This window comes from Leptodactylus fuscus, chromosome 2 (genome assembly GCF_031893055.1).
Source record: "Leptodactylus fuscus isolate aLepFus1 chromosome 2, aLepFus1.hap2, whole genome shotgun sequence".
Classification (NCBI taxonomy): Eukaryota; Metazoa; Chordata; class Amphibia; order Anura; family Leptodactylidae; genus Leptodactylus; species Leptodactylus fuscus.
This window is the reverse complement of record NC_134266.1, coordinates 89696913-89715142: the sequence shown is the minus strand read 5'-3', so window position 1 is coordinate 89715142 and position 18230 is coordinate 89696913. Positions and strand designations below refer to the sequence as shown.

The window sequence follows — 18230 nt, the reverse complement described above, 5'->3', positions numbered from 1 at the left end:
TAACCCCTTAGATGATTTTTTCCTGCGGCATCTAGGGGGTTTTGGCACTATACTGTCCCCCATCGCCTTCTGTAGCAAGTCTGGGGGGAGGGGTGCTGATGCCTATTTTTGGCAGCCTGGGGTCTGATCAGTGACCCCGGACTGCCAGAGCCAAATACCTGGTTGATCCTGCCTGCGAAGGAGGAAGTCATTCTATGTATCCACATAGGCTGACTTCCTGTATACAATGGCAATACACATGTATTGCAGTGTGTATTACTAAATTAGCGCAAGCAAGCCCAAAAATGCCCCTTTCCTATTATATAAAATGAATTGTGGAAAGTGAAAACTAAAAAGTACTAAAAACAATACATACTTGTCTGTCATAACCCATTGGATAAAACTGAAATATTATTCAAACTGCAATGTGAATGTCATGAAAAAAAAAAAAAAAACTGCTGGAAGTAATTATTTCATTTTTCAATTCAAGTGATCAAAAAGTCGTATTTACCAAAACAGTACAAATAAAAAGCACAGCTCATCCTGCCAAAAATAAGTCCTCAACCAACTCTTTCAGCAAAAAAATAAAAATGTTACGCCACTCAGAATAGCGGTGTATTACACCGCATGTGCCCGAGGACGGCCACTTTAAGCCCACTTTGGCAAAGACACCACTGGATGGTGCGGTCTGACATTGATGTACCTTGACTTGGAGTTCACCTCTAATCTCTTTGGAAGTTGTTCTGCGCTCTTTGGTTACCATATCTATTATTTGTCAGTTCAATATGTCATCAATTTTCCTCTTGCAGTCACATCTAGGGAGAAATACAATGAGATAGGTCAGGCTAACGCCTTTTTCCCCATGAAAATTTCTGCCTACGTTGCTGAGATATTAACCCCTTCCTGCCCAGGCATTTTTTGATTTTCGTTTTTTGACTCACCCCCTTCCCCCTTCCAAACCTCAGAACTTTTTTTCATTTTCCGGCTCTCAGAACCATATGAGGTCTTAATGTTTGCAGGACAAATTGTTCTTCATGATGATACTATTGATTATTCTGTACAATATACTGGGAAGCTGGAAAAAAAAATCAGAATGGGATTGGAGAAAAAGTGCATTTGTGCGACATTCTTACAGGCTTTGTTTTTACGATGTTCACTGAACAGCAAAATGACTTGTTACCTGTATTCTATGTTTCGTTACGATTCCGAGGATACCAAATATATATGGTTTCATTAACATTTTAACCCCTTAATAAAAATCTAAAACTGTGCCAAAGATGTTTTTTCTAAAAGTCGCCATATTCTGACGCCTTTAATTTTTTTTACACTTCTGTGTAGGGGGATGCATAGGACGTCTTTTTCAGTGGCAAAACAGTGAAAAAATGGCTCCCCGCTGCGGCGTTTACCATACGGCAAAATAGTTGTATAGATTTGTAGACAAGGTGTTTTTGGACACAAGAATACCTAATGTGTATGTGTTTCAGAGTATTTAAGTATTTTTATATGTGTTCTAGGAAAAAGGGGTGATTTGAACTTAATTATATTTTTTTTACTTTTTTTTATTTTTTGCATTTATTAGACCCCCTAGGGGTCTTGAACCCAAAGGGGTCTGATCACTCATGCAATTCATTACAAGGCTAATGCATTGCAAAAAAAAAAAAAAACCCTACATAGAGTACCCTGCACTAGAAAATGATTACAGACAGGCCTGGAAGCCTTCATAAGGCTCCCGGCTGTCATGGAAATGGGATGCTGGCCCCGAAGCTTGCTCTGGGTGCCAACTATCCCCGACAAAATGGCGCCCTGATCAGTGCGGGCACCAACTGTGGACATTAATGCCAAGTGTCTCCTTGATGGATGCTGTTATACAGAGGGTAAGGCTCCACATTGCGGAAACACGACTTTTTTATGCAGATTTTTTTTTTTTGGGGGGGGGGGTTTAGCCAAAGCTAGGAATGACTACAAAAGGTATTTGGATTATAAAGAAAGCTGTTAAGGTATGTTCACACAGGTTTTTTTGGCAGTGGAATTTGACGCAGAATCCGCCACCAAAAACGGCTCCCATTGACTTCAGTGGAAGCCACTCGCTTCTAGGAGCGGAAAAAAGAAGTGACATGCCCTATCTTGCCACAGATTCCGCAGCTGAATCAGCCACGGTGTCGTAGCTTGAGACACGCTCCAGTATAGGCCCATTCATTCGAGCCTACACAGGAGCAGGATGCCAATGCTGCATTGGCATTTCATCGCAGTGGAGTGTTCACACGGCAGAAAAGGTTTTCGCAAGCTTTTCCTCCATGTGAACATACCCTTATACTTCTACCTTCTGCTCAATCTGCTCTTGTCTTTGGCTCAAAAAAACTACAACAAATTCTGCAACATAAAAGCTGAGTTTCCGCAACATGGGGTCTCAGCCAGAAGTAGTTTTGTTTGCAAAAAAACGCATGAGTGAAATACTTGCTTTTTAAGGTTTCCATTTACATGTGTTTTTCACACTTACAACAATTGTACTAGCTTCCCTTAGGCCCTAAACAATCCACTAGTTATATCTTCAGTGTGCTCAGGCTGGAAGTCTGTCTGTCAGTCTGTCAGCTGTCTGTCATTGGCTAGTTTAGCTATAAGTGGCCATGGAGCCGGTGGTGCCGGGAGGGTTTGCATTCATTCTGTTGTACTGCGAAGAGACAGCATATTATTAGTGACTGAAGCCCTGTATAGTGATACAGCTATTCACATATATAGCTGCCTTCTATGTAGTAGTATCATAATGGGATCCGTATTTTTCCAGCTCCGAGCCTGCACATTGTTACTCGGTGAGTTGGAAGGACATGGGTAGGAACGTGTACAGCATGCGGAACCTTTCAGTCAGTGTAAGAATTGCAGTAGGAACAATAACACGCGCTGAGCAGCTCTGGAGGCCCCGGGCTGACTACTGTAGATGCCTGTTTTAATATCTTCAGCTGCCCCTGTATTTGCCATATTGAAATTTCGCTTGCCGCTAACGTTAGGAGGCTGTTTACATCAGCCGCGGTTTCTCCATTTCGCCTGACGTTACCGGGAGCAGGAGGCGTCGGCCCCGTTTTAGGGGCGGCGAAGATACAGAACGTTAGGCAGAAGCCGGAGCCATGAATTTGGAGCTATTGGGTAAGCGCAACAATAGGAAAGGAGCGGGATGTATGAAAGATGGAAGGAACCGGAGCGGCCTGGCGACCGGGGGCTGGTGCTTCGTAGCTAGTCGTCTGCCTGCTTCTCTCCATGTACTTCCAATTCATATTGGCCAGAGGGGATCGTCTGAATACTGAGGGTTTCCTGTAACAAGTCTTAGCACAGAATCCCACTTTCCACTGATGCTGTACCTGAAAGACCTGTGGTACTAAACCAGAGGAATCCCTCCTGGCAGCTATAGGTTGCTGCTTTACCTTCCTCAGTGTCTTACAATCCTATATAGGAAGATAATTGTGTGCAGATTGTGACTCCATAGGGGCAGACCTACCGTATGCACAATCTGTTCAGCTGTACAAGGTGGTATGGGGGCTCACTGCCGACCAGCTGCAGACCCCTAATGTCTCTTACACTCCAGCTAGTTACCTGCATAGCTTAGAATTACTGCTATATCATTAGATCGACCTTAGAGGGTCTTGTGAGGAGCTGTGAGAGACCAAGGCTCCCATCTATTCTTGCACAGGGCCTCTTTGCTGTAATGTGTCTGCTTTTGCCATGAGTATAATAGACACCCCATAATAATCTTGTTTCTTACAATCTCTATGAATGATACATCTAAAGGGTTTGTAACTAAATTACAGCTATCCTTAGGTTGCATAATGAGTCTATTCATTGACCTCAAGAACAGGGGTCTCTTGTGCCCACATTTGAAGTGGTCTTGCAGGCACACTGTTGTGGTATCTTGGTCTGTGACACTGTTGAGAAACCGAGTACAGTGCCCTGATGTGGGTATAAGGAACCCCTGTTCTCATGATCACGAAGGCACTAAGGCACTGATAACACGTGTCCACTGTCCTGTGGATAGGTGAGAAGTTGTATACATTAGCTCTTCAACTAACTTTACATAAATCAATGGTGCAGTATAGGAAATCTCACACTATGAATGCTTCTTTCCCCCACTTAACCAAATTTTCTTCTAAACCCCTCTCCTTCCTAAACTGACATTCACTCTGAGATCTATTCGTCAATTGAACATAAGGTCAGTCTCATCTGTGAGTTAGTTACTGGACTTTCTTACTTTTAATCAGTTGAAGATGAGGATTGCACCTACAAGATTCGAGGCCCTAAACTCCAGAAGCATAAGGCTATTCCGCTGCAGTTTCTGTGAGAGAACCATGGAGCAGATTCTCTGTTACCTTCTGCATGTTGTCCTGGTAGACATTGTAGCAGTTCGGCTGCTTTCACATGGTCAGTGATTGTGTGCCCAAACTAGGAGTTGGGTTAAAAACAGGTACAAATATTTGTATCATACCTGATATCTGTGTAGTCTCCTTTCCTAATTTTGTCTCGCAATTACTGACCACACTCCTGTGTGAAAGCAGCATGTCTCTGCCCATCAGAGTTAGGGGGAGCTGAGAAGTAGCAAGCAAAGTTAAAGGGAAGAAATGTGCTCTAAAGTACACATGACTACAAGTAATGTAAAAGCCCCCAAATTTTGTTTTAACCTTTTTATTTGTTTTTGAAAGGAGATGGAACATTACTTGCTTACATAATACATTGCAATACTTAGCATGTATGTTACATGTAGAAAGTTTGTACATGTACACCACACTGTTTCAGTTAACAAGCTAATGTATGTAGAAGTTGGGCATTACAGAGGTGTTCTGTTCTAATAACTCTAGAATACAGATTTATGGGAGTTTGACCCCCTGGCACACCCACCTCCCCAGTGTTCCCGAGATTGAAGTGGTCACTGCACACAATTCGAACTGTATTTCCTTGAAGAGCTTGAGCCTGTGCCCCGGAAGTGCAGCTCCGTTTAAGCAAATGGGAACTTTCTGTAGCATCGTGGTCACTTCTTTGCAGGAAATAATTAGGCTACACAGCACTGTGACCCTTCATTCTTGGGAGCAATGAGGATCTAAGAGGTCACACCCCACTGATAAAGTGCTGGCATGTCCTAGTGTGATCTTATCACTTTAGAACGCTTGAATATCTATTGTACTTTTTCACAATGTTTGGATATATTTGCAAGTCTGTTCATGTGTTTTTTACAATCTTTCTGCTTCATTGAAAAAGTACAGTAGTTGTTCAACTAACTGACTGGCTGCTTTCACTTGCAAACTGCTTTGAAAAATGGTTGCTGGATTCTAAATGGTTGCTACCAGTTTTTATAGATTTCATCTGTCTTGCAACACAGCAGAGGCTGTAGAAGTTGTACGTTCAGTGTTTATAACAATAATTGGCCAATTTGTGAACAAATAAATGATTCAGGATTGTATTTTTTTCCCCAAAAAATCGATCAAACATATTTAAATTGTTACAATTTGTCCAACTATAACATGTAAGCAATCGTCTTCGTACTTGTAGTACAGAATAGTAAGACAGGGAAGATCTAACCTGCCCATCCTTTAACTTATAGTCCACTTTCTTTGGCTACATGTAGAGTCTAACATTAGGTCCAGACATGGTGTAGATTCTGTACAGAGTTGTGGTAGTTTACAGTAGCTCCGTAAGGTGCATTTATGACATTCATATTATGTTAGAACTCCGCAACAAAATCTCCAACAAATTTATACAAAATGATATTGCTTTGGGGGCTATTCTATAGGCCATTACAAAAACCCTCATGGCTTTTTGGAGAAGTCCATACTTTCTGTGATTTCTGTTATGATTTATATAGATGATCTGCATGTTAGAAGAGCCCCCACACGACAAATTAGATGACTGGCTGGTCCCAGATTTAGCCAACAAACCGTGTGTGTGTGTGTGTGTGTGTGTGTGTGTGCGTGTTGTGTTGTACCGTAACTGGGTCATAGTGCTGAACACTCACTTATCACCCTAGGTAGAGTCTATCCACCCAATAATTATAAGTGTAACAGTTTGCATACTGCAAATCTGTGGTCATCTTGGCTTCTTTGTATATATGTAACATATTTTTTTTTTTCTCTCTCCAGAATCATTTGGTCAGAATTACCCAGAGGTAAGTGGATACAGGATTACATTGCACACTGGCTTTACGGCAGGCTTTTCTGTTCAGTTCAGCCTCCCAATGTTCAGTTTGCAGTTGTGTGATATGAAAGACTCGTAGGATATATCCATATGAAAATAATCTGCAGCAGATCTACAGTGCAAAGATTTTAACTTAGTGGATATCAGGGATGTGGAGTTGATGGGCCAAGACACAGATTCCTCTTTTTTTTCACAGACCAACACACATGGCTCACAGCCATTGTCAGGCTGAAACTGTAAAGATCCTCTAATTCATTAAAAAACCAGTGATTGAATTTCTATGAAAAGTAAATGTGTAACAAACTATACATCTATCTAATATACTGTGTGTGTGTGTGTGTGTATATATATATATATATATATATATATATATTAGATATAATATATTTGTATTTGTATAATAGAATTCATATTGACTAATTTTATTTTGAAGTCCAGTCCATAGTTGTTTTTTGCAAAATTGGTCTCAACTCCTACTCCACAGCCCTGGTGAATTGCACCAAAGGTGGAAATCTCAGAATTAGCCACCAACTTCTTGCAGCAGAATAGGATATGCTGTGGTATCAAAATGCAAGACCTAATCATTCAAAAAAACAAAAACAAAACCTTTTCACGTGCATAGCATTTTTGGGAAACAAACCCTTGTGTATATTAAGCTTATGATAGAGTTTTTCTTTAAGGTGTACCTCCAGTTAAACAACGTTTCAGAAATGAATAGTACAGGTGAATAAAATAAACTTTGTAATGTTTATCGAGAAGAACGGTTTCCTTCTAGCTGAGATTAGCCCAATGTGAACATAATCTAGAAAATCCAGGTAAAATGAACTTCATATCCAGGTTATAATGCAGTCATAAAAAGGTACCTGCCAAAGGAAAAGAAACCTGAGCATAAGGAAAGCTCCTTGCTGTCTGTGACTAACCTCTCCCCAGTAATAACACTAATATCTAGTCAGAAATCACTAAGTGAGTTTGACCTGTGAGAGACTTCTGTGTAGCCTAGAAGCCAGGAAAGCTGTGTGGAAACCTAGCTCTCCATTCGCTGTGTGAAGAAAACCCAACCCCACTTCGTTTTTACTTATAATGCATTATATTTTGGTCCAGAATCATATGGTCTACTAAATGAGACTTAGGTTGTCTGCAAAATTAGTGACCATTTAATCTAATATATTACCAAATGTGTTATAGACAACTTTGTATAAAGTTGTTTGTCTGTAATACAACTGGGAGAAATGATCAATAATGGTGTTTCATATTACTGTGCCATGGAGCAAGATATACCTAGTTTATTAAGACTCAATATGACCCTAATATGGGCAGTATCCATAGGATGCACACACAACTATTAGGATTAATAAAGCCCAATTATCCCCATGAAATGAAAGTAATTGATATTTGACTGAAGCTTTTAACCTTTTTATGTTCAATATTCTCTAGTAAAAGAACGACTATTAACTGTGTAGTTCTTAGGATTTAGCATAAACTCTTTGGCAATGGACAATAATTTATTTGTGTGACTTAGTGAATGTTACTGAAGGTATGTGTCAATCTACACATAACCTACAGTTGATGTCAAAGGGCACCAGTCAGGTCATTTTAGGACCCTCACTACCACCAGCAGGTATTGCATCCAGTGTAGCACATTAGAATAATATCCGAGATTCATAAAACTGATGCCAATAAGTTATTACCTTTTAAGTCATCTAAGCTTTTGCAAATGAGCCTCAGCTTGTCTTGTAAGCGATACTTCTGCTTTTGTAGTGTGATTGACAGGTTTCCTCTGGCACCCAAGCCCACTCCTCTCTATCAAAATGCTCCTGAAATACTGCCTCTGTAGTCCCTGGGCTGCTTCTATTGTGATGCGTATGGCCACCCTCTCTCACAGTGCATGTCCGGTTGGGTCTGTGCAGGCAGCTGGGGATAGTGAAGCAGCGGGACAAGCTGACATGTTTCACTTATGTGACATCTTAGCGGATTACTGGGGTCCAGGGCTCTTAATAAATTAAATACAACTCTGTCACCAAAAACTCCTGAAAGTCAATGATTTGTTCCAGCTTCTGCCATGAACTTTATTAAAGATAGCAGGAGGGACACGGCTTGTAGAAGCACTGCAAAGACTACTTGCTTTTTAGAAAACCAGTGAAAATTCATAAATTTTATCACAAGAGCTCATGACAGAAATCAACTACAATACTGTTGTGGAGTAGGCTGGTCTGTGCCACTGGAGGGTTTGCTATATTTAACTAGCCAGACTTCTTCATATTTAATGTACTTCCCCTGGCAGGCCCATGTATCTGCACTTAAATCTGGCTTGCACCATGCCTCCTTTCAAGAAAAAGGCAAGGGCCACTTTTTGTTGCAAGTGGCCTTTGAAAAGTTAAATTCAAGGTGTGCAACTTTTTTTTTTACACCACAAAAGCAGCATAAATCTGATGCTGTAATACTTGGTTGATCTTTTGGACATCTCATTTTAACAATGTACTAACTGTGTTCTATCACTTGTGTTGTAGGAAGCAGATGGCACGTTGGACTGCATCAGCATGGCCCTCACCTGCACATTTAATAGGTGGGGTACTCTGCTTGCTGTAGGTTGCAATGATGGTCGTATCGTCATCTGGGACTTTTTAACTAGGGGAATTGCTAAGATTTTAAGTGCACACATTCATCCCGTGTGCTCTCTTTGGTGAGTGTCTTTAAGCATATTTTGAAAGATGTGTATTACTATGTGCTAGAGGATTCTATAGTTTAAGTGTAATTCATATTGATCTGTTTTCACAAGTTAGTTGTACAAATATAAGAAACTTTGTATTATATCTTGCATTACTTCTCCACACATCCAGCTCTTGCTCCCTCTGGATGCTATTAGGCCATTTGCAGATGACCAAGCTACAACTGGCCTGTCGTGAATTAAAAGCATGGGCTTCATGCAGGGGACACGGGGATGTGCCCACCTGTGCATGGGGCGTGGCTCCTTTTATTAAATGAATAGGAGCCACGCAAGCACAGGCCGGAAAATTGGACAGGAGTAGGACCTCTCCTTTCTGATTCGGTCCGGACTGCCAGCTTTCACACAGGACCGTAAAAATCAGCCATTTGTATGGGCCCATAGAAAAAAAATGGGTCAGTGTGCTACCCGTGAAATACATGGGTAGCACACTGACCCATACCACAGTCGTCTGCAAGAGGCTTTAAAGTGTGTAATGTGCTGTTCAAATTAGTCTTTAGTTAAGTTGAGCTGCAGTAGATAGAAGTCTATGGAGGGGAGAGAGGAAAGGTGAAGTGAAAGAGGCAGAAACACAGGCAACAGTTGTCCTACAGAAGACACTACATTTTTCTATCTCACCAGAGCTTTATTTATTTCATTACTGTTAGCTTTGTTAAAAACTGCCAGAAAACTCCTCCTCCCTCCACCTCTTTTTGGAAGTCTATGTAACCTGATCTGTCTGTGAACTGCTAGCCTGTTTTGAATTGATCTGTTTAGCAAACAGAGGGCCTAACTAAATGGAGAAAGAATAATTTTTCTTTGATATATTAGAGTTTATGTTCACTTGTACTGTTGATTTAGAATAGAGGAAGTATATATTAACCAGTAACACCAATGGACCTAGAAATAAGATTTTAAAAGACTGTATTTGACAGATCCCATATTGTCTGGATGTGTCTTCAGGCCTGTTTACATGCATCAGTATTCAATATGCTCACTGGAAGGAGTATACATTGCATTGTAAAAGAAATACAGAACAATTGATTCTTTTTGCGTAAAAGGTAAACCTTGTCGATGCTCTAAATAAATTCATAGTACGACATGATACCTTAAAGGGGTATTCCCACGTCGCATACTCACCAGTCTTCGTTGCTGTAAATTCTTCTTTCTTCCGGCTTTGTTGCGTCATTGGTGGGCTTGGTTACATATGCAAAGCCAAGCGGCGAGATGCCGCTGGCCCTGCGTGCACGCTCATAGACCAGTCTAGCCTTCACAATGTGAATACAGACCTGGCATCCGCCTCTCTCTATTACAGCGGATGCCGGGTCTGTATTCACATTGTGAAGGCTAGACTGGTCTATGAGTGCACGCAGGGCCAGCGACATCTTGCCGCTTGGCTTTACATATGTGAATACAGACCCGGATGCCGGGGAGTGTAGATGCCGGCACAGATGCCTGCAACATCGCTATGCTCCTGCCCTGCATGAAGCCAGCAGCGGCAGAAGTGATGCTGTTATTCCGCTCCTCCGACCCCCCCCCTTCCTGGAATAACAGCATCGCTCCTGCCGCTGCTGACTTCATGCAGGGCAGGAGCATAGCGATGTTGCAGGCATCTGTGCCGGCGTCTAACCCTCCCCGGCATCCGCCTCTCTATTACAGCGGATGCCGGGTCTGTATTGGCGGCCCCCTCCCCCCAAAAGTGTAAACTACCCCCCCCCCCTCCAGACTCGCTCCCTTGCACTTAGCCCCTCCTTCCTCCCCCCTCAGAGCAGCAGAGACATCACTTGACTTATGACCAGATAAGTCAAGGGATGTGTCAAAAATAAATGAATAAAGTAAGATAGTGGACAAAGCAAGCAGTTTTGCTGAAGCAGTGTATTTAGGAAAAGTCTTACATTTACATTAACAAGCAGTTTAGATAGGATCCTTGTGATGGGACAACCCCTTTAACTTAATGCATCACGTGATGTACATATATGTTGGATTTACGGTACAGGCTGAGAGTCTGTGCCTACATCCCCATGAGACATTTTCTGAATTTTAATGGCAATGATCAAAGGTGTCCTATTCCGGCTATTTCACCAGTTAGATGCTGCAGTCCATAATGTCCATGGTATATAAGGTGTTTAACAGAGTAAAAGGTCCTTTTCTGTAAGCTTATAGGTGCCCAGTGACTCTATTGTGCACAGTTACTGTAGCAGTTGGTGACAATAAAAACTATTTAAGGGTGCATTCAGACTACGTAACGCCGGGCGTGTATGAGAGCCGTACACGCCGGCATTACGGCAGACTGCCGAACACTTCCCATTCACTTCAATGGGAGCGCTCGTAAACGCCGCTGTTACGAGCGCTCCCATTGAAGTGAATGGGAAGTGTTCGGCAGTCTGCCGTAATGCCGGCGTGTACGGCTCTCATACACGCCCGGCGTTACGTAGTCTGCATGCACCCTAAAATTGTACACCAGCATTTGTATGAATTAATGAGTCCTGGTTAAACAGTGTTTTGAAGGCCTTTGTATGCTATTGCTCTCCATTAGAGAATAAAAGGCAAAAACTACTTTTGTTTCTACCTTACAGTTGGAGTAGGGATGGGCATAAACTTGTGAGCGCTTCCACTGATAACATTGTGTCCTTGTGGGATGTTCTCTCTGGAGACTGTGACCAACGGTTTAGATTTCCGTCCCCTATCCTGAAAGTCCAGTTCCACCCACGAGATCAGTAAGTAATGTACTTTTCTTTACAGATGGATATGATAGACTCCTTTTATGCTTTTTTTTTTTTTTTTTTTTTTAAATTTTAGGTTTGTGTGCAAGAGTTTCCCATTTTTAGATTCGAGTACACAGCATATAGACATATTTATAGGCAATGGGGCATATGTATTAAAGGGTACCTGAGCTTTCTTGAAAAGTTGAAATATCTGCTGGGGGTTGCTGAGTATATCTTCTTATAGCTGTATAAGAATAGCCTTATTATGGATGCAGCATATTTTACTTTTCTCACTGAGGCTGTGGATGTGCATAGTAAGGAGCATCTCTTCCCCCCCCCCCCCCACACACACACAGACACACACATTCATTATTACTACTACTGATTTCTTTGCTATTTTACGATTACTACTGACACAAACACATACTAAGAAAAGGTCAAATGATTACCGTATTTTTCGGACTATAAGACGCACCTAGGTTTTAGAGGAGGAAAATAGGGAAAAAAAATTTTGAAGCAAAAAATGGTAAAATATTTAATATATGGGAGTTGTAGTTTTGCAACAGCTGCAAGGCCACATTGACAGGTGACCCTGCAGCTGTACAGGGACGCATAGAGTGTTTTTTTTTGCGGGGCCAGAAGTACTTTTTAGTTGTACCATTTTGGGGAATATCTATTGCTTAGATCACATTGTATTGAAAAAAAACCCGGTGGTTTATGATATATGATTTTCTACTTTTATATATATATTCTAGGGACAGGAGGTGATGGAGGTGAACTTTTATTTATTTCATATTTTTATTATATAATTTTTAAAGCTTTTTTTTTTTTTTAACTATTTTATTCCCCCCCGGGGGCTTGAACCTGCGGTCACTTGATTGCAAGTCCCATAGATGGCAATACAACTGTATTGCCGTCTATGGGACATTCTGTATATTAGTATTACGGCTGGTCATAGACCCAGCCGGAATACTAATATAGCAGTGACAGGCCTGGGAGCCTCATTAGGCTCCCGGCTGTCACTCGAACAGGTCGGCTCCTGTGATATCGCCGCGCAGGAGCCGGCCTGCAACTTCAGAGGTACGGGGCCGGTGGGGACCGGCCCCGGGGGAGAAGGGGCCACCGATACTGACCCGGCATCCGCTGTACTAGAGAGGCGGATGCCGGCGAGGGATAGACACCATCACAGGTGCCGGGGCCTGAGACATCACTACGATCCTCTGCCCTGCATGAAGCCAGCGGCGGGGGGACGGAGGAGCGGAATAGCATCACTCCTCCCGCTGCTGGCTTCATGCAGGGCAGAGGAGCGCAGCGATGTCTCAGGCCCCGGCGTCTATCCCTTACCGGCATCCGCCTCTCTATTACGGCGGGTGCCAGGCGCCACATTCGGACTATAAGACTCACCCTTCTTTTCCCCCAAAATTTGGGGGAAAAAAAGTGCGTCTTATAGTCCGAAAAATACGGTATAAAATAATAGATCCAGGGACACCAGACTGCAAATACAGGTTATGATGTAGCACAAAAGCTCTGTGAGCCTGAAGGAAAAATCACTATAAAGAAAGATGTTTGCTAACTATGAGTAACATCCTATCTGTAATTAACAAGTAGAAACAAACAACTCCCCCCCAAAAAAAAAATAACAAAGAAAAAGCCCAAAACCAAATTAAATCATAAGTACCAAAAAAAATTGGGCTAAACCAAAAATATGTAAAACATTTAGGAAAAAAAGTTATTAAATTACAGGAATACAGTATATGAATAAAGGGAAACTTACAAGGATTAGTCACTAATAAATAGTGCCAGACACCAAAACCCTACCACACAGTGGTGCGTAGAGACTCGCTGCTTAATGAACATACAAGGAACAATCCATAAATAATCAGTCATGGGCAAAAAAAATACCAATAGTATAATCTAAAAATCAAAAAATAATCCAATGCAGTAATATTACATACCCAAAGACATGATGAGTGAATAAAGCAATACCAAAAGGAGTCGACTAACAGAACAGTGACCAAGGAAACGCTGTGTAAACATTCAGAGAAATAATCGAACATAGCAGGCAAACTAAGTATAATTTCTAAAGCAATATATTTAGGAAAACTGTTGAATTTACATACACTAGTAGCATAGATGGTATCTTTGAGCTAAGAATACCCCTTTAAGTGATGTCCCTCTGGGTGTTTAAAGGGATTCTACCACTAAAACGCAGTTTTTTTTCTGCTTTAGACATTGGAATAACCTTTAGAAAGGCTATTTGTCTCTTACCTTTAGACGTGGTCTCCGCCGCGCCATTCCTTAGAAATACCGGGTTTTACCGGTATGCTAATGAGTTTGCAGCAATGAGGGTGGGCCCCAGTACTCAAATGGCGATGGGGATGTCCCCACTGCTGCCCAAGACCCTCTCTCCAGCGACACCTTCTTCACCTACATCCTCCCCTTCTGTGTCGTCTTACTACTTCGTCAGCTCTGATGCCTGTGCAGTCGGCTCTGCCAGCGAGACACTGGTAGAGCCAACTGAGAAGGGGAGGATGCAGGTGAAGAAGGCGTCGCTGGAGAGAGGGTCTTGGGCAGCAGTGGGGACATCCCCATCGCCGTTTGAGTGCTGGGGCCGCCTTCATTGCTGTGGAGAACTCATTAGCATACCGGTAAAAACCGGTATGTCTAAGGAACGGCGCGCCGGAGACCACGTCTAAAGGTGACAAATAGCCTTTCTAAAGGCTATTCCAATGTCTAAAGCAGAAAAAACTGCGTTTTAGTGGTAGAATCCCTTTAAGGTTTTTGGGTGAACAGCAAATAGTTAAATAATGCCAATTAATTTAACAGGAAATTAATATTTATTTTTAGAACAGTCCATTTTAATAGCACCCATACAAGTAATGTTTCTTTGGATTTTTTTTATTTTTTTTTTTATTTTGTCCGTTTCTCAACAGGGACAAAGTTCTGGTGTGCCCCATGAAGTCTGCACCAGTCATGCTAACACTTTCAGACTCTAGTCATGTTGTCTTACCAGTAGATGATGACTCTGACCTAAACGTAGTTGCATCTTTTGATCGACGAGGGGAGTATATCTACACTGGAAATGCGAAGGGAAAAGTAAGAGCTAGAATGTGTTTGGTAAATAACAGGTGAAAAAAAGGAGCCATAAAGTTACAAGTTTTATTATATTTCCTTTCAGATACTAGTGTTGAAAACAAACACTCAGGCATTGGTAGCATCTTTCCGAGTTACAACTGGGACCAGTAATACAACTGCAATTAAATCTATAGAATTTGCTCGCAAGGGCAGGTAAGTGGAATTATATCATATCATTATAAATGTTTCTGCCTCGTCTGCCAATATTTTTTGGAGTTAAAGGGATTCGATCATTTCAATCCCATTTTTTTTAATATTAACACGTAGGAATAACCTTAAGAAAAGCTACTCTTCTCCTATCTTTAGAAGTCTTCTCTGTGCCGCCATTCCGGTGATATTCCCGGTTTTCTTCTGCATGCAGATGATTTTTCTTGCAGCACTGGGGGCGGTCCCCAGCGCTCAAACAGTACTAGGGGCGTCCCCAATGCTGCTTGAAAAATCTCCCGCGCCTGCCTCTTCTTCTTCAGGAACGTCTCTCCCCGCATCTTCTTCCAGCGCTGGTCTGGAAAATTCTAGGCATGCGGAGTCGGTTCTGCCATCGGCTTTTGGGCAGAGCCGACTGCTCATGTCTGCGGCCATTTTATTGTGGCTGCTTACACCAGCTTACTGTAACGTGTTGGCTGTGGATATTTTTCTGCAATGTGTGGATGAGATTAGCCCGAATCCCATCCACTTTGCAGTATTTGTAAAACTCTGTGGCCAAAACACGCCATTTACCCTGCATGGAAACTCTCTTGTCTTCTATACATCATTAGTAAATCTGCCCTAGCGTTTAAATTACCGTATATACTCGAGTATAAGCCGAGTTTTTCAGCACATTTTTTGTGCTGAAAATCCCCCTAGGCTTATACTCTAGTCAAGCAAATAGTAATGTATACAATCTCCCATAAAATAGTGGGGGGGTGGGTGGGGGGGGGGAAAGCTTACACATACACATTAGGTATCCCTGTGTCTGAAAGTGCCCGGTCTACTGAATATAGGGTATCTGCAGTGCTCCTGTTCCATCGGGAAGGGGTTAATAGGAGCACTGCAGATACCCTATATTCAGCCAGACTGAATTCCAAGTGGGGGGGGGGGAACCCACTCCTCAGGGAAGGGGCAGACAAACACCCAAAACACCCCCTCCCCCTTTCCCAGCATCTGCTGCACCCAAAAACTCTGACCATTTTAATTTTGGAAATTTTCCAGTAGCTGCTACATTTCCCCCCTCTCGGCTTATACTTGAGTCCATACGTTTTCCCAGTTTTTGTAGTAAAATTAGGGGCCTCGGCTTATATTCGGGTCGGCTTATACTCGAGTATATACGGTAGGTAGCTATAAGCAAGCAATATCACTGCACAGGTATGTGTTTGGTGATTTTAGTTTTTTTTTCCTGTTTTCCAGCTATCTCCTGGAAATACCAATTAGTGAGTGTGAGGCTTATATTTGTATCACCTCTTGAAAATGTCTATATCCCATCTCCCTCTTTATTATTATTATTAAATACTTATGTCTGTGCTCTTAAAACTGGTATAAAATATATATATGTATTAAATTATTTTTTATTTTTTTTAGCTGTTTCTTAATAAACACAGCTGATAGGATCATTAGAGTATATGATGGACGGGAAATACTGACATGTGGCAGAGATGGGGAGCCTGAGCCCATGCAGAAACTTCAAGACTTGGTGAACAGGTATTTAGCAGAAATAAAAACTACACACTTATCTCTCCGAGTAGAGTTGGCTGCCGTTGGATTAGGTCTAAGGCCCTGTTAACATAACCTACTTTTGGAATAGATACTAGCATATGACTGAGATGCTACACGTTCCCCTTAGGACAATATCCATCCTCTTTTTTTATGGGAGGGAGGGGGGAGTAGAGGAGGTTGAATAGCATACTAGACTACACGTTCCTGTATACCTGTACCGTTAGATACATCACATACTGAAGTGTTTGAGTTCCTCATTCATATACCATAAGTGCTAAATGTAAGCAATCCACTACAAAGTTAAACGGGGTTGTCCTAATTATTTAATAAATTAGCCAGCCCTAGGAGTGTAAAAAAAAAAAAAAAAAAAAAAAAAATTGCTTAGACTTTCTCGGTGTCTTTCTCATATACGCTATGTATTATGTATTGCTTTACTCTCAGCAGTCTTGTGTTGTGTACCGATAAGACCAATGTTTGACTGCTATAGTCCTGTATACAGGCACGTCATCGCTACAGTGATATGGTGAATCAAATTGGTGGCGCTGGAAATGACTAGGGAGAAAACGGACTGTGGTGGGGGGGGGGGGTTGTTTTTTTGTTTTTTTAAATCTATCATGCTGCTATTTATATTTTACTTTGAGGCTATGGGTTTATACAGTAAGGAGCAGTCTGCCCCTCTCCATTCTAACTAATTTGGTTTGTTTACATGCAACTTTACCAGGAGTAACTATACAGGAGCAAAAAAAAAATAAATAGCCCAAGTGAGCCTAATGGAAGAGATCCAGGAACACTGAACTGCAAATATAGAGCAGATAAATGCAGATACCCACAACATACTAGCATCTGTCATCCAGGTATGATGCAGGAAAAGAGCAGTCTGAGCACAGGCAGTAAAGTTGCTTGCGGTCTGTAAATAATCTCCCATCTGTAACCACACAAACAGCCAGAAGTACATACAAGTACAGGTTTTTATTTTTTCTAACATTATATGCTGAGATATACAGAATCTTCAGTAGTTTGCAGACATGTCTGTGCAGGCTGTAAGTAGAATCAGTCCCTCCCATCTGAATTCACTATGTGAAGAGTGAAAACTCCCCTCACTACTTTGTCTTTCTGTCTTGCTCAACTGATGCATCTAGGAACAGACTTCCCTAGTAACAAATGAGTTAAATATAAATTGGCTAGAAGGGAGGAACTTTAGTTAAAAATGTTACTGCTTTTTGCCTGAAAATCTTTAAATTGCGTTACATTTTGGTCCAGAGTCACATGTTCTATGAAATGAGACTGACTCTAGGTTCACATCTGCGCTTGGGTTTCCATTCTTCTGGTCTGCTTGGGGACCTAAAAAACTAAACTCAATTTGCTTAAAAAGTTGTTACCTGCAGAAACCTGCGCACCCCTTAGACCAGTGATGGTGAACCTTTTAGAGACCAAACTGCAACCCAAAACCCAATAAATTATCACAAAGTGCCAACACGGCAATTTAACCTTAATACTGTGCAGATCTATAATTGCAGACAATGAGGCTTTACCGAGCTTTCAATATACAATCAACTTAGTACTGGATTTACATCACAAGATCTGTTTTATAGTAACTGCGCAATTTTGTTACGAGCTGTAACAATATCACATCTGCTATAAAACAGATACTGTGTGATATAAATAGTGAAGGAGCCAACACTTTGTCCAAACTGCTCCACAGTGGCCACCCACACAGTACAATCTGCTCCACAGATCGGTGCCCATAGAGAGGGCTCTGAGTGCCACCTCTAGCACCCGTGCCATAGGTTTGCCATCACGGCCTTAGACTATAGTGGGGTCAACTCTGTTCCTGCTTGAAAAATGCAGAGAGC

At 41.8% G+C, this 18230-nt stretch overlaps 1 protein-coding gene across 2 annotated transcripts in view; it reads left to right on the top strand.

Annotated features, from left to right (window-relative positions):
* The first annotated feature begins 2932 nt into the window (after positions 1-2932).
* The window catches only part of RBBP5 (RB binding protein 5, histone lysine methyltransferase complex subunit), a 30967-nt gene continuing 15669 nt past the window's right edge, over positions 2933-18230 (top strand). For both annotated transcript variants that reach the window (XM_075264094.1, XM_075264093.1), the window contains exons 1-7: positions 2933-3117; positions 6093-6118; positions 8655-8827; positions 11425-11565; positions 14487-14649; positions 14732-14841; positions 16243-16362. In XM_075264094.1, the coding sequence (XP_075120195.1) occupies positions 3099-3117; positions 6093-6118; positions 8655-8827; positions 11425-11565; positions 14487-14649; positions 14732-14841; positions 16243-16362 (752 nt within the window). In that variant the 5' untranslated portion in view covers positions 2933-3098. The remainder of the gene's footprint in view (positions 3118-6092; positions 6119-8654; positions 8828-11424; positions 11566-14486; positions 14650-14731; positions 14842-16242; positions 16363-18230) is intronic.